Source organism: Penicillium samsonianum (assembly GCF_028829775.1).
Source record: "Penicillium samsonianum strain IBT 33392 chromosome Unknown utg000010l_segment0_segment0, whole genome shotgun sequence".
NCBI lineage: Eukaryota > Fungi > Ascomycota > Eurotiomycetes > Eurotiales > Aspergillaceae > Penicillium > Penicillium samsonianum.
Window position 1 is genome coordinate 154,262 of NW_026643268.1, and position 22,661 is coordinate 176,922.

The 22,661-nt window shown below is 46.5% G+C and overlaps 4 protein-coding genes across 4 annotated transcripts; 3 read left to right on the forward strand and 1 right to left on the reverse strand.

The window, feature by feature from the left end:
* Positions 1-762: 762 nt before the first annotated feature.
* Positions 763-1,809, forward strand: N7471_013699 (zinc-binding alcohol dehydrogenase family protein; the record flags this gene model as incomplete). Its single annotated transcript, XM_057286417.1, has 1 exon — positions 763-1,809. One exon carries the CDS (start codon positions 763-765, stop codon positions 1,807-1,809), a length of 1,047 nt encoding a protein of 348 aa, XP_057128896.1.
* A 2,472-nt stretch (positions 1,810-4,281) lies between these two features.
* On the reverse strand, positions 4,282-4,530 carry N7471_013700 (uncharacterized protein; the record flags this gene model as incomplete). The annotated part of the gene is made up of 1 exon (XM_057286418.1): positions 4,282-4,530. One exon carries the CDS (start codon positions 4,528-4,530, stop codon positions 4,282-4,284), a length of 249 nt encoding a protein of 82 aa, XP_057128897.1.
* A 6,297-nt stretch (positions 4,531-10,827) lies between these two features.
* Positions 10,828-11,617, forward strand: N7471_013701 (uncharacterized protein; the record flags this gene model as incomplete). Its single annotated transcript, XM_057286419.1, has 3 exons — positions 10,828-11,379; positions 11,426-11,533; positions 11,579-11,617. 3 exons carry the CDS (start codon positions 10,828-10,830, stop codon positions 11,615-11,617), a joined length of 699 nt encoding a protein of 232 aa, XP_057128898.1.
* A 9,179-nt stretch (positions 11,618-20,796) lies between these two features.
* On the forward strand, positions 20,797-21,192 carry N7471_013702 (uncharacterized protein; the record flags this gene model as incomplete). The annotated part of the gene is made up of 1 exon (XM_057286420.1): positions 20,797-21,192. One exon carries the CDS (start codon positions 20,797-20,799, stop codon positions 21,190-21,192), a length of 396 nt encoding a protein of 131 aa, XP_057128899.1.
* Between the last annotated feature and the right edge of the window lie 1,469 nt (positions 21,193-22,661).

The following is a 22,661-nucleotide window of genomic DNA, read 5'->3' on the forward strand; positions in this document are numbered from 1 at the left end:
TATGAAACCTGAATTTCTTCGGCCAAAGGTAGGATTTTAGGGTTTTCGCGAGCATGGTAAGTAGAAATAGCATCCAATAGACGTATTTCCTTCTTATCTAGCTTCTTAGGCATTTTGGTAGGGTATGAAAGAGGGTTGAAGTTGGTGGGTTTTGATTTTTTTGTATTACTCTGTGGATTGCATTACGCTGTGGAAACCCAACCCCCTGCGAACCGGGTAAGGGTAAATTAACGATTAATTATTGTCACCGTCATGGCACGAAGAATCGGATATGATGATAATAGTGAAAATCAGCGTTCGGCTCCACTTATCGGGACCCGCCTAAACGGTTCAGGATCATCAATAACCAGGCATGAGCCCACTACCGCGGCTTGAAGTTGGGCTTTATTTCACAGTCGACTTGGGTTCAAATGAGTTCCTTGACCCCATGGTGTAACCCGAATCCCGTTCAGTCTCACATGTAGTGACTGGAACGGTATAAACAACAGTAAAAAAATAAATATCTTGGCAAAATTATGCAATTCAGGTTCCAGTTTCCAACTCTGGTACCAGTGTCGGACCATGCCGAGGCCTAGTTAGTTATCACTCCATGCGCTGACAAAAAGCTATTCACCCGTCGGCCTAAAGTCATTCCGTTGACTTCGACTTCCCGCAAACACATGGGCGATGAGAGGATTTGTAAGTGCCACTTAGAGATTTGCAATCTCTCGGTATATAACTATCGACGTTGTATTCTCTTCTACCCACTCATCCCCAACCGCCATGTCGACCCAAAAGGCCATCATCGTTATTGAGCCAAAGAAGGAGGGTCTGGTTACTGACCGACCCATTCCAACCCTCCGGGATGACTATATCCTTGTCAAGACAGTCAGTGTGGGCGTGAACCCTACTGACTGGAAGCATGTCGCATTCCTCTCGCCCCCTGGCGTGCTAGTGGGATGCGACTATGCCGGTGTCGTGGAAGCTGTCGGCAAGAATGTCAGGAAGCCTTTCAAAAAGGGCGACCGCATCTGTGGTTTCACACACGGCGCCAACGCAGTCCAGCCCGAAGATGGTAGCTTTGCCGAATACATCGTCGCCAAGGGCGATCTGCAGATGAAGGTTCCCGACAATATGAGCTTCCAGGACGCCGCTACCCTGGGTGGCGGTATTATCACTGTCGGCCAGACTCTTTATCAGAGTCTAAAGATGGCACTGCCCACTGAGCCCATTAAGAATGCCACGCCCATCCTCATCTACGGCGGGTCCACCGCGACCGGCACCCTGGCCATTCAGTTCGCGAAGCTGTCCGGCTACAAGGTCTTTACAACTTGCTCCCCTCGCAACTTCGACCTCGTTCGTCGTATGGGCGCTGATGCTACCTTCGACTACAAGGATACCCAGTCTGCCGCCGAAATCCGCAAGCAAACCAACAACAACCTGAAGCTCGCTCTAGATTGCATCTCGCTCGAGGCCAGTGCTAAGTTCTGTGATCACGCCATTTCCACCGAGGGAGGAGAATACACCGCCCTCTTGAGCGTGAAGATCGAGCGTGTGAACGTCAACAATGGCTTCACGCTGGCTTATACGGCCCTTGGCGAAGCATTCAGCTTCGGCAACATCCCCTTCCCACCTAAGCCGGAAGATAGAGCATATGCTGAGAAGTTCATCGCGATTTCTGAGTCGCTGTTGGCACAAGGAAAGATCAAGGCTCACCCTTCCAAGGTGGGCAAGAATGGCTTGAAGGGTGTTTTGGAGGGACTTCAATTGCTGAAAGAAGACAAGGTCAGCGGAGAAAAGCTAGTCTACAATGTTGCCGAGACTCCTTGAATTATTATATTAGGTCTTAAATCTTGGTTAAGTCGTAAAATGAAGCAGACGGCAGTCGATATTGTACTCTGTGCTATTGTTCTCTTCTCACCCTTCGGGGTCATTGCTGTTCTCTATCGTAATACGGCTCTGGACGCAGTGCTATGTCCAAACTGGCTTTTTTGGTGCTATTTCTCTTCTGTTTTATTGCCTTAAACATAACATACACTTAGAGGTAACTAATTCGCAAATAATTCTCATAGTCGTTGTCTGGTTATCAAGCATGCGTTGTCAGATTCCAAGGTTGCAAGGACTGACCCCGGTGTTGGAGCACCCGAATAGTCCTGCACCTCATATGTCCGTTTAACCGTATCTAGCCCCGTGTCTATGATACGGGGCGCCCTCTCTAACATATTCGCATGCTTTTTTTTATCAGATTTGATTTACGACGACATTGTTTCTGGCGCTTTGCTTTCCTGGTGGGAACAGATTGATGTGGTCGGTACGAGGTGTGACGGCCATTTCTAAGCAGCCAGCTTAACGATTTGAAAGAATCAAAGAGAGAAAACAAGCTAAGGAAGCTAGTTGTTATGTAGTCTCAATTTTGTCCTGTAGACAGAAAGAAATAGGTTAAAAATGGACGAAAGTGCACGAACATGCACCAGCTTCTTCAATACTTGCACCAGGCCACGGTTTTCTGGCATCCCTGGCCATGGTCAGAGGTGATGGAAAATGCTGTACTGTTGAATAGAATCGCTTTTTTTGGGGTCGAAGTTTGAAGCAACTTATTCAGCTCAACGTGCATTAGGATTACGTAGCAAGTTTGGTAAGTCTGATAGCACGACCATTTCAACGCTTACCGCACTCAAAAGAGAAGTTCTGCTGATCAGAAAGCTGCGGTGCTATTCCAGTCCGTGAATGGACCCTAAACAGCGCGCATTTGAAACGGTGTCCTCAGCAAAAATTCCGTGGAGATTCATCGTGGCTTTGCGGTCACGAAATAGGTTCGACATATGTTATTTCTCTGCCATTTGCACTTATGGACCCCGAAATAGAGATTAGACGCGAACATGAAGCATACAGGATGAATGGAGAAATGATCCTAGGAATATGAGTCTCAATAAGCGGGATCAAATTTTAGAACACGGACAATAAGAGCGGGCAAGAGAAAGAAGAGTTGATTAACTGGGCAAAAATATGGTGCAAAGACACTATTTGAAGAGAGGCAGGATATCGATGAGCGATAAAATGTAACGGGTATTCGAGAAATGACAAACATGCATCTTCAATAATGCGTTCTACGCTATCGGCAGAATAAACAAATATAGACATCTAGCGATACAAGTGGTATAAGACCTATAGTGGTGGAACCATGGAGGTTAACGGGCAAGAAAAGATTTGCAACCGGTGATCAAACATTTAGTTGCCTCAGAAATGCAAGTACAAAACGGTCGAAAAGAATAATAAACTGATTAATTCGTTCCTTTTCCGTTTAAACACGGTGAAAGAATTAAGGTGTTCATTGAATATTGACAGAAATCTGCCTGTACGACAATGTATGGGTAACCTCTGGGGTATTGAATTCTCTTTACACCTACCGGGTATTGGTGCGCCCTACCAGATGCAATATTTTCACCAGATGCAAGATTTTCAATTTGTCAACCTATGAACTATTTACAGGTAACCACCATGGCTATCTATATACCACCAATTTGCACTATTTGTGTAGTGCGCAGTGCTTTTCGTAGTTGCGTTGAACGGAGAGGTAGACGGAACGCGTGTTGGCACCGAGTCCATTCCAGAGCAGCTTTAGTTGGCTTGCAATGAGCTGAGGAGCTCGGGAAGAGAACCACGCTGGCGGCTCAATACCGACGAGAGGTCCTGCCAGTGGGGACAAATGTTAGCAACGTCTGCAAATTTATTACGTGAGAGCCGCATCTGCTAATGTGTTTTTCCCGGAGGGAAGCCAGTGTGGCACGATTTGGATGTCTCTCGCCGCCGCTAGCATAAGTAGGCTTTTCAGAGGTGCGTTAGGTGGTCCATGAAGGAAGCCTTTTCTTAGTCCCGTGTGGATAACGAGAGAATGATGAAGCCAATGGTGGCTGAAGAGTAGGAAGCCTTGTAAGATGGCGTCTACTTCGGTGGTATTGATGTGCGCATGTGCGTCTTGAGCAAGGGCCAGTGAGGCATCATTGCTTGGATGAAGCTGATGACAATGGGCCAGCCAGCAGTCTGCTGTAGACTTGGATGAGAAGAAAAGCCCCTGGCCTGTATTGGAGGCATATGTGTAGGGATGTGTGATTGTGCGGCGGCAAGGGTCAAGTAGGAGTACGCCGTTGAAGAGAAACAAAGAATCCCTCCACCATTCCAAATCATCACGTACCTCGTAAGGTATATGGCGGCGCGCGCTTCTCCCACGTGGGAAAGCGGCTTGGAAGGTGTAAAGAGACTGTAGCCTTGTTCTTCCTAGCCGGACAACTCTTGAGCAGAAGGCTAATAAGCCTGTGAGACACTGTATTGTTTGAGGGAAAGACTCGATGCGCTGAGCGCAGCTGCGGCGTCCAATGTGGCGCGGCACAACTTTTCTGGCGGCAGGCAAGCTTCCATTGCAATATAATCCATCTGGATACCTAGAACTGTATTACAGGTCCCTTGATCCTCCTTTCTGGTGTTGCGTGGCAAACGTAGGTAGTCGGTGACTCCGTTTTTGACCTCATCAAAAAGACCGTCAGGGTCGGACATTGAGGGAGACTAAGGGCGATGAAGTCATCTAGGTAATTGTTGATGTGGAATGCAGGCAGAAGGCATTGAAGTACCCAATGGACAATTTACAGCGAACGTGTGACGGAAATGGGAAATTAGCCAAGCGACTGTCAATCATACGTGATTACACGTGACCAGACACTCGGCATTGGGATCAGCAACAGAGAGCATAGCCGTCATAACTAACTTATGGAGTTTTGGAGCAAGCTTAGCAACCAAATGAATGAAATCCGGATCGTTAACCCCACAGAGCACTACGCGACCGTTTCATATTTGCAAGTGCTAGATGTCAATGCACCTAAAAATGCTATTGATAGTTTGCTTCATTTGAGATATGTGACAGAATTCTGTCGGTACGACAACGTATGGTCAAAAACATATATATTTGAATCTCTTTCTAAAATGACAAAACCCGCGTTTTCAACAATCTGGGCGGACATAGATGACTAACTGTAATATGCACTTTTGTATGGTATGATTGGTACCAGTTGTCACATGATTTTCTGGGTATTATACCTTGTTTCCACCATGTATTCAATCTTAGTATTCGACAATATGTATTAGCTCGAAACCGAGTGCCGGTAGATAAAAGCGCTTGCAGCATCATACCTAACGGCGGCGACCAACGTAAATGCCGACAGCGATTCCAGCTGAATGGAGCCTTGTGGAGCACGAAGATGGTTCTTGTTAGTGTTGTGATATGAAGCTGGTGCAGATCAGGAACCAAGCCGCACCGTCGGAATTAACTCCGAGGGTCTATATGGACGACCAAGTTGATTTCCAATCAACTTGGCTCATTGTTGTATATATAGGCTCATGTATCCATCTGAAATAATAAGCAATTATTCCTCTGAAATACAACAGTTAGCAGAAAACACATCGCGGGTCGGCAGGAGAGTCTTGACAAATTCTATCCCCTTGGAACTCTTTAGCTCATGGGGCCATTTCCTGTTTCTAGGAAACTGAAGTCTGTCTACCCCTAGGATCTTCACTCTACGTTCCTGACTGAATACGGTACTGGCTTTGGGAACACATTAGCTGGATCTGGGAGCTATTGCGCTCCTGGGACCCTACTTCTGGATCCTAGAGTCAATATTCTGCCCTCTGAGGTCGCGGAAAGCCCTCACAAGACACCTTCACCAGACCTGAGCACAAATATGAGTCATTCGACCACTCCCAGAAGGCTTAGCCATAGCCCCAGGAACCGCACTTATGATTCTAGGAGTTAATAAAGCTGTCAACAGAAACATGACTTTGGTTCCTCGAGTGGATGTACAAGACCCCGGAAGCTACGTACGATTTCCGGGGGCTATGTGATTCCTGGACAGCTCATACTTTTTTGGGGTCGGCTTTTGAAGTCTTTACAACCACCAAGATTGATGGATATTTACACAGAGCAGGTCGTCAACCATCACCTCTCTGAATACAGCTCCAATATCGGCTACGATCGGCCGGCTAGTCAAATCAGGAGATGCACATGCTTTGATTTAAAATCTCGAAATTGCCTGGCTCGGGGGGTATTATCGGACGGGAAAAGTCCCAGGCCTGCCACCGCTCCTGGTACTCATCTTCATCAAAGTCATCGTCATCCATGGCACCTGGAGGGTACATAGGCTCTGGTCCGATGTGATCACCGTAACTAATATCTTTATACGGGATTATTTGTTTGCCCCATGGCCTTCTGGTCAAGGACTGATCCCAAAGCGGGATCGTTCTCGCGATGACCCTTTCGGCCGCATCATACAGTCCCCGATGCTCAATCGGGTGAACATTGTTGATGTAAGACCTAATGTTACAGCCAAAGTCTTTTTCTTTCGCAATGAAATCTTCCACAGTATCGTACAGCCCTCGATGGTCAATTGGATGAGTGTTGTCGACATAAGATGAAATTGATTTCGATCAGCAAATTCAATATCTAAATCATCTCAGCAACTCTGCAGTAAAATCCATTCCTTTGCATGAACCTATCCGTCGCATCTCTCTAATGTTTCTGGACTCCACCTCCCTCCCCCATTCGTCGAAAATAACCATGGAATTGTGCGATTGTTTTTATTCGTAATCCTCGCTGACTCACCCTTCACAGCCCTAATCTAGGAGGTAGTTGGAACCGCCACTTTGACTTTTCTGTAGCTCGGTGCGCGTGGTCTGCTAGTGACCGCGTAAGCCACGTACGGCAAAACGCAAGAGAGACATGATGACCACTAGAACTCCGAAAACGGCCTGGCCAACGGCTCCATAATACATAAACTTATAGTATAAAAAGTGGGCCGTACTGTCAAAAAATTCGAAAGATTTCTGAAAACCATGGACGTGGCTGGCAACATAACCCCCTAAGGAGAGAACGATCAAGCTCACGACGATTTGAATACAACCATAGTAAAATCGGGCGGCGCAGTTCTCTTGTAGCCACTTCGGGTAGATCAAAAGGACCAACCCGAACATGGAAAACAGGGCTGAGACCAGGGCTACAATCACCATGCCATCGACGACGTTGTCCATGAGGTTTTGGAATGTGATGTCCAATATAGAGTCGCTCGGGGTGACGAGGTCGGATTTTGCACGGTCTCGCAGGACGACCGCAAAGTGTACAGTGGTCGAACTGAGACTAGCAAGGGCCAGCCAAGTGATGGTAAGGTAAATAATGACAAGTCGCATTCGTATCATGGCGGTGGCAGTTCTTGGAGACATTTTGTGTCCGCAAGAATAGAGTTATCGAGTGTGAAAAGGTGAGGCAGGTGTCGCTCAAGGGAACAGTTGAGCAAAGTAAAGAGTGGGAGGCAGAAAGATGAAGCAGGTCATTATCTCCGGGTACTGTAAAGGTTATATGTGCTAGGTGATCTTCACGAAATGCTGCCTCTACAAAGAATGACCCAGCTGATACTAAGCGGCGCCGTATACCATTTAATTGAGTGTCTTAGTGGCATTCCACGGAGGCTTTTACTAGATAAGTATGTTTCAAATTGAAGCACTATTCCTATGCTCAAGGCCGATGGCCTCTACAGAAGTGTCTGATCTCTCAGTACGGATCCCCGGAAATCACCCGTTTGTTCCCAGGATTTACTTTCCTGCTACTATATTATTATCCTCCTTAATATGTGTCATTATTGCGCGTAACACTTCTCAAGATTGGACGAACACCGACAGCAGATTTCTGATACCGACGTAGTTTGCCTTGGTCGGTTTGCGATACCTCACTCCGCTATACTTGAGGAAACTACGGTTTGCTGTTGATTGAAAACCTACCCAACAGCCCCCAGAAAGATGTAGTCAACTCTTTTCTATCTTGTTGAGCTTGTGTTTAAAAGCCAGTGTAGGATGCGTCTCTAAGCCATGACAAAACCGTCACTGTTAGGTGAACCAACGCGGCCGATTAGGAAACGAGTTTCGAGTGGGAAATTTAACAAAGTCCCACTATTGGCAAGGAAACCAACATGGCTCAGATGGATATTTTCTATGGGCGGAAAACAACATGCTGCTGGTGTTCAATGGTGTTTTATGTTCAACGTTGATGTCAACGCTGATTCAACTTTCTGACACCATTCACTACCCTTACATCGCCAAAGGTGCTGGAATGAGAACACTCAAAAGATACTATCATATCGGCACAATACCAGCGGATTATGATCAAAGAACCTATAGCGTTCAGTGCTCCTGGAAGCACAAAACAGACTTTTGGCCAGTCGGATCTTTATCGTGGCTGCGCGGCGCGGCTGAATCATCGCCTTCTAACAACCCCCAAGGCGTGAGAAATGGAACTCCCTTCCACACGTTCCTATTCATGAGCAACAATAATTTGGCAGCCATGTTGCTCCTGGGAATATACTTCAAATCGATTGGTGGCTCCAGCACCATGTGGATATGACGACTGGATTAAAACATCATTGATTCGATCGTTGGTGTACGCACCACAATTGTGGCCACATATTGACATCCATAGTCCTCCTAGGAGCCGGTGCTGATAATGGTAACCCGCAAAATCTTGACTGTGGATATGGTGGGCATGACCGCTTCAGCCCCAAACATTTAAAAGGTCATGATTGTCCTCACGGTCGAAGCTCTTGTGTCTTTCTTTTGCTCCAATAACTTGCCAGTACAACACCATCACTAGCGAAGCCAATCAATCATGGATCACAACCTGTCACAGGTATCAGAGAGGTCCAATACCCCCGACACAGAAGGTCACAATGGACGTACGGGGCAAACTGGTATCGTTATTTTAGATCCCCTTCTCGAGAAATCCAACAGCTAACAAATCTATTTCATGAAGGCAATGAATCGGCTGAAAACTTCCGTCGGGTCGTTGGCCTATTCATCCACGGGAATCGCGGCCACACAAGCCAGGTTTTACAACCGCCTGTTGACCAGTCCACTGGCTCCGTAACTACAGAGGCAGTTACTTCCGTTGGTACCTCTCTTGCTAGCTCAAGGGCCCCTACGTTGCCTCCAAGCGTCATAAAGGCTGAAAGCCAAGACCTGCCCCCTCTGGACGCGAAAAAGAGAGCAGCCGAATCCTCAACCCTCCCACGAAAGCGACGCCGACATTCATACTCCACCTCTCAAATACCGGGCCGCTCACAACTGGTGCATCGAAAGAGACCCCCAAGCAATATAAAAATCAGTAGGAAAATGGTCAACGATACAATTCAATACCTACAAACGCTATCCGACCGCATCTTGATCTCCGACGCCATTCCCCCCAGGGAGTGGGCCACTATGCGTCTCGCCACCCAATTGCTACAGAGCAGGTACGAAGAGATCATCGCGAGGAAAGAGATGGAACCAGACGCTGTCTCCGATTTTGATTCCCCACCAACACAGCAAGAAAAGAAGTGCCAGAAGTGTGCTGCTGCGGACGAGGAGCGGCTGTATGACTAAGACGCTCCTCGTCCTTCTAATCTAGCTGGCTGTATTTTGATAGCATAACTGGGCCTTGAAAATTGACGGGGGAATATAGTGTTATATAACCAAGAATCGGTACATGATAACCTGTTAGCCTTCAAATCTAGCAGTCCATGACTAAGGGACTTTCAGGTGCGAAGATGGGTTGAACGATTTCCTGTGTGATGTTAGTCCACTCGACAAGCAAAGAAAAAATGCAAAAACCAGCTACATCTTGATCTCCAATCAATGCAATAGAGATTAGAGAAACCAGACAGCGTGTGCGAGACAAATCGGGAATAGCAATGATGAAGAAATACATTTTCGCATGTCGAATTGCCTCGAATATTAAAACCAGTCACTCTTTAGATTATTAAACCCGCTTCCCTCGTAGTGTTGCAATAGTTCTGTCCTCTACCATCTACAAGAATTGAAAAATTTGTGCCGTTCAGTTAATCGGCTCATGACTGCTGGTCCTTACAACTCGGCCGTTTGGCAGTCATTCTGGGTCTCAATGTCAGCATATTAATTCAAGTGACTCATTATGGCATCACTTGTAGACTCTATTAGAATCTAGTATTGGTAAGACAGGTAAAGCTAGAACGCCGAGACCCAAATCAGCCGTGCCAGTATTCGTCGGAGAATTGTGTGAGAGCGACTCGACGTGCTGAAAGGCGAGCTTCCAAGTCAAAGGCATACCTAACCATAACCAAGTCCACCGGATTATCTTTCCTCATCTGGCCAATATAGTCGTTGCAGCGTCAACTAGATGCTGGTCGTAGAAGTTGCGAGTGATCATTTCATGGCCATGTAAGTGGAACTCCCTCTGTGCAACGCAATAATTACTGGCAAGTTTGCCATTTCATGAGCCTATCAACTACTGTAATAACCATACCATGCCTGATCCGATGCGCTAGTTGACTCATGAGCGAAACATGAGGCCTCCATTACAAAGAAGCTGCAGCAGATTCTGGCTCGTTTGATAGCTTCCGTCTTTTTATTTTTGGCGCGTTGTCAGTCATAGGAAACCTAGAATTTGTCCGTGGACAGACAGCATTCCCTAGAGCCGTTAAGGGTAACAAGATTCTGAGGAAGTTGAGTTATGCTGAGCAGTGCAGTCATGTATCGATTCGTATGGAATTCTTAATTAGCTCGAGACTCATGTTCATGATGGCTGAACAGCTCATTGTCAGTTCTAAAAGAATACACGTGCCGTTAAAAGTTTGTATGTAAGCGCTGTGGCTCATCGGCCTCATCTTACGACAGTCAGTCGAAGCTGCCATCTCCTACCATTGCCGAGAGTCCAATCCTTAACACCGCGCTACAAATTAAATGGAATTCCACTTTCTCTCTTAATTCTTGCACGTATTGAATCCGAGAAAACACACTCTTCTCATCATGTCAACCAACCCATTCAAAGAAAACATGATATGTGACCTTGGCACTATAAAAGCTCAATCTCAGCTCCCCATCTCGATGTCAACCCCCATCACCTGCGAGAGTCAGACGGCGGCCAACACAAAACCAACCAGACCTCGCCGCCGCAGCAGATCGAAGGTTGTTACGGGGCTTCCCAAGAGCCTTTGTCTACCCCGCTTGTGTGGTCTTGAAAACATTGCATCCGTCTTGATCGTAAGGCAGGAGTCGCCGTGGGATACCTATCGGAAAGTCATTACGTATGAGATCGCTGGCAAAGTTACAATTGCCACACGCCGCACCCGTCCGTCTCGCATGGTAGCGATCCGGACCTATCGGAAAGAAAATGCTCGAAGATTAATCTACATATTCGGGCGTCTTGAACACAGGAACGTTCTCTCATTACATGAATGCTACATGCACGAAGATCTCGCGTTCTTCTTGGTTGACGACTTGCCGCTGACTCTCGCGCATGTTGTTGCTTTTCCATCTGTTTATCCCAGCGAGGCAGAATTGGGATCGATTATATGCCAGGTTTGTCCATCATGGCCCTATCGATGGAGTTGTCCTGACATTTTAGATCCTCGACGGTGCCCGCTGTTTAGCTTTATCTGGTCTTGCGCATCAATCTTTAGCCTGTGACGGTATATTACTTAGTATTGACGGGATCATCAAGTCTCTGAGAAATGTAAGTTCTCCTAGCAAGCTATCGTATTTCGCTAATTCCCAGTAGCAACCCCTCTTTGGCGGCGAGGCACCGTCCAAGCGATGATCTGGTCATTCTGGCAAGAGCAGCTCTACTCTCCAGTAGTGTGAATTGCATTTATAATTCCGAATTCAAGAATTGTTAACGGGCCAAGATATGGCGCACATTTCCGTGGACATTTCATAAGTTTTCGTCATGGTCGTACGGCTACATCGATATACAATATTCCACACGTCTCCTGCAGTCCCCCTTTTGTTATCAGTGTACTGTGTTTCCCTCACGTCATAACTCATTGTTTTATTCTACTCAAAGTTGTGCTGCTACTATCGCGTTCAAGTGGCCTTACTGCTACATAGTTAACTATACGTTACTCGTGCAGAATTAAAGGCTGACATTGAACATCGTGCCCCTGGTGACATGCGTTAACCTCGGTTCTATAATGAAGTCTCAAGCATGCTTTGGAAAGAGCGAATAATCGCTCTACTAATTATTCGCTCTACTAAAGAAGACCTAGCTCTTCAAAAAGCGATCTTTGAGATCGCAACGTTACTGAATTGCCAAATGTCCACAAGAGAAGAATTTTAAGCATCAAGAACCCAAGAACCAGAACAGAGAAAATGACCAAGATAATGCGAATGTCCCAGAAGTACTGTACATATGTCGCCCGTAGACTTCAATCACAGGGTGAATACTGGGAAGCGAAAACAAATGGTGAGCAACGGCAGTCACGGGTGAATACGGCTTCGTTCCTAATCTACACCAGCCTCATATCACGACAAACTTGCTAGACCAAAAATGACAGCATTCGCCTCACCTTACCTTGCACGCCAACCTGGCTGGCTGCGAAGGTGCGGCTCACTTGCCATGAAACAAGACAAAAATATCAGTGTTTCTCGGTATCTTTGAGGATGTCCAGCCAGTCCTGGAAAGAGGAAGAGCATAATCGGCCATTTCAAGGCGGAGAAAGGAGTAGCGGTAAACCAAAAATACATTGCCTTTCCATGGACTTTCTAGTTTGGTTCGTTTGCATACAAATGGGTTGGGTTAGCGTATATTGGACGGTAAAAAAGTTCAAATTCATTGTTGTCAGAGACACGAGGAAACAGAGGAGGTGGAATAAGGGCAGAAATTATCTAATGCCCTATATATGCATAGTTTATGCTCGACGAAAGCAATTCCAGGAAAATTCGTAGTTCAAGAAGTCCGCTGCCATCCAACTCTCCAACCACGTTGTCTTAGCAAAACCCTTTCAAACCCTTTCGAAGCACTTAACGCTTGTCCAATGCCGATCGCAAGAAATGCTAAACAACCCACCATGAGAAATGCGGCTTGGAAATCTGTGAGGCGTTCTTGCGCTTCATTTTGCTAACGCTCCAGTGTGATGTAATGCCAATCTTATTCCTTTTCATGCACCATAGCTTGGCGACCAGCCGGATGGGATAGACTCGTGTAGTTCTGGCGACCTCGCCCAGGTGGAATTCTAGTACATCCAGGTTTTTATGTCCTTGAATGTCTCGGTTTCTTTGCGTGGCATCTTCGGGCCTGCGTTGGTTCCTTTCTCACGCCAGGCCACGGCTTTACCCTATCAAACCGAAAACCGTGGCATGGCGTGAGACAGCTACTGGCCTGTGATAGCTAGAAAAACCCAAGAAACCGTCACGTGGCGCAAGACAGCTGCGGACAGGCCAGTAGACGATTCAGATTTATTAAGTTCGAATGATTGTGAACTGGTAAAGTATTCTATTTGCGAGCCAGCCTCCATATTTAGTCAGAGCAGGTACCTCAGCTTTTGGGCAGTTCATAAAAACGTAGACATGAGTTGGATCGCTGCCGAAAACCCTATATATTCCGAGACCGCACCATTTGAGGTATTTTTCGAGGATTGAACGAAAACGCTGAATAAAAGTCAGCAAAAATCCACCAGAGAATGAATCGCCCTTACAGTGTTGTCCAAGACAGTTTGTTTGCAAAAAGCAAGACCGCCGGCAGTTTAAAAGCACGCACATTCTTCAGGCAGTTTACAAGGATGGCTGTCGCGTTTCCGCTCTTCGTATCGTGAGTCAAAGAAAGGGACGTCTTCTTGCACGTAATGGGCAAGTGAGTCTGGACACCAATACAATCACTATTCCGAGTTGTTTCACCACTACGACATCAACCTCTACGACCACATTGCCAATCACTATTTTGCCCATAGGACCAAGAGGTCCCATAGGGCCCATTAAGGTGCCCATTCTAGGCCGCGGCAGCAGCAACGGCGGCCGCAACGATAATGTTTGGCGTAGTGGTTGATGTCGTAGTGGTTGATGTCGTAGTGGTGAGACAACTCGGAATAGTGATTGTATTGGTGTCCAGACTCACTTGCCCATTACGTGCAAGAAGACGTCCTTGAACTACCGCATTGTAGTCGCGGAGATAGATGTTAGTGCAATGATGGTTCCAACGAAAGTGCTTCCTGTTCTATGGTTGCAGAGCTTCCCACTTACCAGAAGTCATTGCAAGGGTTGGCACCAGTGATGGTAATAACTCGGGAGGTGCTTTGAGTATTGAGGGTGGGTACTATTTGAAAGATCCAAACCAAATTCAGGTTCTCTTTAGCGTCAAGCGTGAGTGCTAGTAATCCCCAATGGACCTGTGGACTTACAGGTACCATCAACGGGGTTCGGACCAACAAGGTTTCCAAAAACCCATCTCAATTTGCTCACTAAACAAAAGGTGCGGTCGGGGTGAACTGTCAAATGAGGAAGGGTGGGGGAAAAACGTCTCTGGAAGGAGTTGATTTCGCACCGAGCCAAGGTCTATTCTGTCGACCAGGGGTCACGGTTATAGATACAATTAAGTTACCGAGGTCCACATTCTTCCCGAATCTAACAACACGGCACATAGTTTGCCGATCATCATTACTATCAGTGTGGGCGATCAGCCACGAATCTCCGATCCAAATCGATATCATACAAAACAATGGAGGGCCAGCTAATAAGCCTCACACAGCTGGAGAATGCCAATGGCAGGTCTTTGAACCAATAGAGAACAGCACCCTTTCCACCCCGCGTCTGAGATTGAAAGAGAATTTTGGAGTTTTAGATCAAGGTATATATATAACCCCTCTTGTTTTCTATTTACAGTGGTATCATTTATTATTAAATCGTCCCCCGGATCCAGTTCCCTATTAGGCCGTCACTCCAGGAGAGGCTCGGACCATGCCAAGAACCAGTTTCACCCACAGGTCACAGGAACATGGCAAGACCCACGAGTCACGAGCCAAGTGAAAATTCGGCAAGTCTGCACCTTGGGAATGCTGGATTTTCTTTCACATGCCAATTACCATATCGGGACGTGGAAACCAGCTGCACTTGTACCGTCAGCTAGTTTAACTAGTTCAATAGAAAAGCGGGTCAATTCTTCGGTCGATCTCGGGATTGGTACCTAGTCAGATCGATCTGCCCCTCCCCTTGCATGATTACCGGTGGAGCCTCTCGGTCGTCAATTCCAATACCATACCTCCGGAGGCGGTATCCTGTCTGTACTGGAGCTAACACGTCTCCTGCCGCTGCTCTCGCCACCGCACGGAAGTACCTGTCCAGGGCTGAATACCGTATTAGTGTTCCGCCCGAGTTTATCAAAAAAGCCGAGCAGAGATCAATCCTTGGCAGCGTTTTGACCAATACCGGTAGCGGGCTACGTTTCCGCGAAGATATTATAACGCCGCTAACGCCTAGCGCGGGACAAGCGTTCGAAGAGCTGAAAAATTTGTTGCGGAGCCGCGAGGCGAGATCGCATACTGTATCTCTTTCATCGGAATTACTGCCAAGCGGGTCAATTGTTTCAGTGGAGAATCGTCGGTGGCTTCATGCCAGGAACGACGTGCGGGACCCTATGAGACACTTGAGGAGAGTTCGGTTTGCTTCCATGTAAGACTGGGTTCTGCATCAGGTCCAAGTTTTCCAATTCGTCCTCCTTACAGATCTACCCACGACAAATTATCTCCTTGCCAACCACGAACTTTCTTGCTACTTAACCTAGCTACCGAGTTTCATTATTGTAACTAGCTAATTATCCCGGAAAAGGTCTTCCATCCCACCGAATGTAAAAAGGCAGATACTACGGAGTGCTATGTCTAGAATCACCTAAATTTACATTTCCGCTGCTTATAGGTATCTTCCTGCTAGATTGGTGGAGTTACAGTTCTTCTGCAGGAGTCTATGGTCCCATCGCTATCGCATGGAAGACAGACGGGACGAATCCCTGCACCGCGCCCATCCAAACATGCGCAATCGTAACGCCTGTGTGGCGCTTGACGCGCAGATACACGATATGATGTCACAGGCCGGATAATGGCAAGATGCACACGCAGAGTAGGGCGATGCCAGCCATCTTATGAACGTACGCGACGTCGCTGGATTTGAAGAGGGGGAATTTGAATTGGGAATGGGGAGGGAGAGGGTGCTGCCTGTGGGGGTGGGGTGGCTGTTTGTTATCTACAGCTTTATTCTGTATTTTGATTTATTTCTATTATGTGACAGCTTGTTGAGATTATATTGCTCCCCTCAGTTACTTCATAGACAATTTGTACTTTATTTTTCAAAGTCATACTGCATGTATGAGGTGTCCAAGTCTGATCAAGGGGACAAGCTTGTATCATAAAGTGTGTATGTGTTGACACTTGATGTAAACTGCCGTTGGAATGCTGATAAAGAGCTGTAATGGCCATGTTAGAGTCTAGAGTCAAAGAAAGAAAAAAGGTCAGAGAGCCTAGATTTAGGATGAGGGTCTCTGAGAATAATAATGTGAGAACAGAAGAGAAGAAGCAGGTGCTATATCCAACACAGCTTGCAATGTGTTTTTGTTGTGGCATCCCCACCATAGCTTCAATTTAGTAGGCTGGCCAAAGTGCCAGAACAGTGCTGGAACAACACTCGGTAGCTAGTTTAACATGCTGGGAAACCTTTATTTCAAGATCTTTAATAATTGTTCTGTGATGGTAGAAAATTGACAGTCACATATAGGCTACATTCTAGAAAAGAAAATCACTGTCACTACAATTCATTCCAGCACATTTCAAAAATAAATTATCCAGTTCGTTACAATCAATATTGAAATATGCTGGGATAGTTAGTCCCAGCATATCACAGTAACTTGCCAAGAAATGCCCGGGCAATGCTCTCAGCCATGACGCCGATGCCGATGCAGCGTTTCTACCGCTCCGCACGAATTTTCGAACTGTTCGAAGTTCGCGAATTTCGGCGAATCGAATCGAATTCGAACCTTGGTTTCGGGGTCTCGAATCTATGGCAGTTTCGATTCGTCAAAATTCGCGAATTTCGAACAGGTTCGCGAACTAATATCTAGCCTTTTTAGGAAAAAGGGTTTGTGGAACGAGGTTTCGAGATGCCCGGCCCCTACAAGAATGCTTCTGCAAATAAGGTCTAGAATATCAAACACCTGGACGTCGAATCCCCAGCACATCTCTCCCACCATTGAACAACCTCTCAATATCTACCTCTGCTGCCGGTATAGCAAGGTGATCTTGTGCTACCTTTGCCATACAACTAAATTCAAGCATGTTGGCCTTCCACCAGTTTCGTATAAACTCGGACTGGCTCTGGCTTATATCGAAACCAGTGCTGATTGTCGGAGTATCGTAATACTTGTCGATATCAGACTCAGCGACGTTATACTGTGTAGGCTGAAATGCTTCCAGAAATCGATATTCGAAGCTCTTCCAATTGGTGCTTGGAGTAGTCGATACAGGCTGTTTTGGAGTGGAATATGTTTTCTTCAGGAACTCCCGGATTCGGTCAATAATCTTCTCTCCATCTGGTAGCGTTTTGAGCCACTTGGTCTTGATTCGAGGGTCCAGAACGCTTGCGATATAGTTTATGTCGTTGTCTTTGACGCAGTCGTGGTACTTCTCTAGGAGTGAGATTCCATCGGAAACAGGAACAGTTATTGCTGGTGAGACCTTCTGCCACTCTCCTCGTCGTTCCTTGATAGCGAGGAGTATAGAACGGAGCTCTCCAAACATACGCGCCGCCAGAAGAATTGAAGGGCTATCCCGAGAGACGTACTCGGTATATTCGTTGAAGGGAGCCAGTATCTTTTTGATATCCGAGAGCTGTCTCCAGTCGCTGGGTGTGAGACGTAAGGCTTCGGTATCTGGATCATCGTTGACTGTATCTTCGAGCTGACGGCGACACTCTTCGGCTCTCACAATCATAACAAAGGTAGAGTTCCATCGAGTATCAACATCATAGTTGATAGCTTTGGTACAGCCAGGCCGATTATCCCACTTCTGTACCCGCTAAGCAGATCGTGCAATCCAAAGGACAAGTAGTCGAAGCTTTGCAATAGGCGAGGTAGGAGGGTTGACCGTCTTCCAGCTCCGCTTAGCAACATCATCAAGGAGATCACAGGCTTCCTTATGCGAACTAGCGCGTAGAGACCTCAATATAGTTTTCATAACCAAGTTCAAGATGTGAGCAAAGCAGCGGATTTGGGAGTTATGGGTAAATTTCATCGTCCCTTCTCGGATGATAGTCTCGGCCAGATACTCATCGTACCGCTGAGACAGCTTTTGGTAGAGATATCGGTGTAGGGTATCGTTATTCGATGCGTTGTCAGCTGTAATTGTCATAACTTTTTCAGATATATGAAACCTCTCGAGAGCCGTCGCAACGATATTAGCAAGGTTCTCTCCAGAGTGGCTGCCTTCAATTTCAACGAACTCAATACAAGCTCGATATTGCTGGAAGGCAGAGGACATCCAGTGAGCATTAATGGCTAGCATTGGCAATAAATTCTGACTTGTCCAACCATCCAAAGATACCGCAATTGAGGATGCTGAAGACATTAAGATTCGAAGCTCACTGTCAAGAGCATCAAGCCGAAGACATAATCGGTGCGACACAGTATTCGCACTTGGTACGGAGTCCTGAAAGCCTGCAGACCTCAACATAGCCTTGAATGAAGGCTGTTCGACGCATGTAAACGGTTGGCAGGTTGATACAATCCAATTCAAGACAGCTTCTTCGAATGGGAGCTTCTTTTCCTTAGAAATCCATGAGCTTAACGGACCCTGGCACCCTGAATGGCCGTCCTGGAAGAGCTTGTGGGTTTGCTGCAGGTGCTGTTTCAACGCTGTGGTTGGAGATCGCAGTTTCGATGCAAATCGAAAGAATCGGCAGGTGGATGGCGACACAATACACAGGTGTTTAAGCTCGGACCACTCCTTATTTCCTAATCTCCAGGTACCAGATTCAGGTGTAGTAAGGTAGTGTTTCCAAACCCAGCTCCGCTCTTTCGACCTAGTCTCATCTTTCTGCTTGATTTCGACCATATTTACCCCGTATTCGACCTGAGATATTGATTGCGAAGGACGGATATCCGTATCAAGATTCGATAAACTCATAGAGACATTGCTGGGAGCTGTAGGAGAGGTTGAAATCGGAGGAGTCGGCGACTTAAGGGCGGTCCGGACCGCCATCTTCTTTCGGGGAGGCGGAAGTGGTATATCCTCTGCAAGGAGGCCATATTTATTAAGCGCCGCATAATCGCGTTTATTCCTCCTAGTGTTAGGACAGTCAAATGTTGTAGCATGTGGAGAAGTCATCTGTAACGTTATATTAGTATTTCAAGCTTGTGTCTTGATCGATCGCTTACCCTCGGGCACCCTGAAGTGACGGTTTGCGGTAGCTTTTAAATCCGATTTGGATGTTATTCTTGGTAAAAGCACGTATGCGCGAAGACACGTTCTTGGGGAGTCTCCGCTAACCCGATTAGACTATCCATCTACTCTTCATTGAAGACAAGTTCCCCACAAATGCAGACTATGCAGGCTCTGCATATTATGGATTGCCAACACTTGGCTCAGCCAGCCTCAATAGAATCTCGACTTTCATGAATATCGGCCATTATTCGTAACATTGATATTAAGCACACTTGCTGCGTATCTTACGGTTTCCATAACACCAACTCGGCTTTTTTCGAGCTCTACTAAGATGAAACCACCTAACCCTGCGCTCTCTTACTTTGCTGGGAGTTTTAAAAAACAAACAGTTGATTATAGTAGGGCTATCAGCGACCGGTCGAATCGGCACGTGGGATACAGTTCGGTTGTAGTTTCTCTTTAAACGATCAAGATACTGTTACGCCAACCATACAATGAGGTATAGGTAATGCGGAGGAGGTGCCTATGCACCACAGGAGTCGCCTGTTGATACATCACCTCGCTTAACCGCTTGCATGCGGACGGGGGAGATCCCCTAAAAAAGGAAAAGCTGGATCCTCTTAGGAGGACCAACGATTAGTCTGAATATCATCATACCCATATCAGGCACATCTCACATTCTTCACTCGTATCCATATCGTACCAGGACGCCCCCAGGGGACTGTCCTAACAGATACAAAATATTGTAACTGTTAATTTGGTATACCTGCTAACAAAGAAAGGCAAATTTGTGAAAACTTTCGCTGGTTACATGGGTTGTGATTCCCCACATGCGCAATTCCACCATCATGGTCCTGCATGAAGACCAACAGCAGTCTTTAATAGACCGCTGGTTGACAAATTCCAGAGCGGTGTCTCGGTCAGTGGCACATCATCAACGATCGAAGACAGTGTTTAGACAGATTTTTAAAAATGGCATTGACTGCTACCTGTGAGGGTCTTGCATGTAGGTTATTGACGAAGCATCTTGCCTCCTGGTATAGGATTCAACAGTATACGTGTGTTCTGTGTATCCAATGTCACTATATTAGACTATGGGGGATTTACGATCAAAGTGATGTGCTCTAGTGGATCATTGGTAGCAAGAACCGAGGTTCTAGACATCCAACAGGTACCGATGAGGATAGTACGGTGGAAAGAAGTAAGGGAGAGGCTGTTCAATGTGAGCAAAACAGGGCCTAGACAATCGTGGCGAGCTGAAGAGCGCTTTGACTGCAATAGAACTGCAAATTCGGCCGGGTCAACCAAGGGCTTCCCATAGTTGGACAGTGATGTGCGTTACTAAGGACGGGTAGCCAGCATAAAGCTATGATAACCCTGAAGGAAAAGGAAAAGAAAGGTATAAGAACCTAGCTTTTCCCGTCGCAATTCTCTTTTATCCATCCTCATTTCACCCCGTCATCTCCGAAGCAAAGCAAAGCATTTCAACGACTTTCACCATTATCACGAACCAAGATATTGTAAACTTTGCCGTTGAATATTCTTGAAGATTGGTTGCTAATTCTCGAACAGATCCGTCAAAATGAAGTTCTCCATTGCTTCTATCGCCGCCATCGCCACCACTGTCACAGCTCAGCTGGTGTACCAGCAGCCCCAGCAGTACAACCAACAGCCCCAGCAGTACCAGCCCCAGTTCCAGCCCCAGTACCAGCAATACACTCAGCAACAGAACAAGTACTCTCCAGCTGAGGCCCAGGCGTTCCACGGCTGCATCGATCATATGCTTGATCAATTCAACACTGAGAACTCGGGTAGCTCTGTTTCTTGCTCTACTTTCAAGTGCCTTGACCAGACGGCAAACCAATACAGCCGAGGCGGAGTCCTCGCTGGACTTGGAAACGTTGTCAGCTTGGCCTGCGGCTTTGGTGGAATCATTCCTGTAGGAAACCTCCCTGCTGGGCCCCAGATCTCTCTATGATTAACATAAACTGACTTCCACACAGAAATTCCTCTAAATGCTCTAGCGAGTGAGACCCGTTCGGGCGTTCCTCAACGGACCAGTCACATGGCCTGATTTCCATTCATGTCACCTGGTCTCTAGATGCAGATGAATTATCTGGCTGAATCTCTATTCGCTTCATGAATGGCGTCGGCTCAGATTTTTGCCAGATTGTTGTTTTTCTGTTTTCCCTGTGCCTCCTTGTGAATGCAGGGGCTGTCTTTCATTACGGGTCTCGCAGTTATGAAACATACAAATCTTAACAAACTTGCAAATCCTCGCAAAATCTCCAGCTTTCTGACATGGAGGGGGAAGTAGAGGAACTTTGGTTCGATAAGGATTCGTTGATAATGCTGAGCGCAGATTATTTCCATAGATGATCCTAGGCTGCGGCACATCCGCAAATGCGGAGGGCATTTGCCATCCACTCCACAAATTTGCGGATTGCGGATGGTCCGCGGATGTCTGCAAACTATCCGCACTAGCATAAATTTCGTTACTTTATCCTATTATGGGCTATCACATGATAAATATGTAGCTGACTCACTCTTGTTTTTAAATTTAATATACATACGTTCTGGTTATAACAGTACCAACCTTTGATTCATCCCTATTTCTACATGAAATAATCTGAAAAGTTACTGTATTTCCAAAGGGGTGCAATTAATAATAGAATTTACAAATTAAATCCAGAGCTTAGGCGTGGTGGTTGCCTGTAACATATGTTAAATGTTGATTGATAATGTTTTTACGGAAATATATATTTGGTGCCATAGGGAGCCAGTGTGGACTTTGCACGAAGTGTACGAAGTGTACGAAGTGTACGAAGTGTACGAAGTGTACGAAGTGTACGAAAACCAGCAGAATCTGTTAATACTTGTCCACGGCCATTGAAAGCAGTAGCAAAAGAGACTACGCGGTCTCTTTTTTTTATATTTCTGATTTTAATCTCTATTTGGAATAGAAATTCATCTCTCTATTCATGATCTGCGGAACTTGGGGGGCTTTTTTTGAACCTTTGCGGAGGACTGCGGAGACCTGCAGATCCCCAGCAGACATCGGCGGAGCATCCGCAAGATATCCGCACTACTCTGTCCTTGACAGTCTCCCTCCTTGCATTTGTTGCTGCCACAGGCAACCTGTTGAAATGAAAGCCACGCCGCAAAAATATGATTCCTACATATTGAATTTGCAATTGAATCGCTCAACGCGGTGGCAGTCTACATCTGCCCGTTCTAGCCACGGTCACCGTCTCTTTCATGAGGGTTGAAGTGCTTCAATAGATGCCGATATAATAGGTTGGAGACTTTGTGGCCGACAGAAACGCTGAGCTGTACCTGCAGTTAGCCGGAGGACCCTTTGGTCTCGCTAGAATCAATCCTGTTCATCCTTGGCCCCGCGCCGCTGAATGTTGTTTCTTTCCTGTCTACTCGCAGCCAGCTAATGTT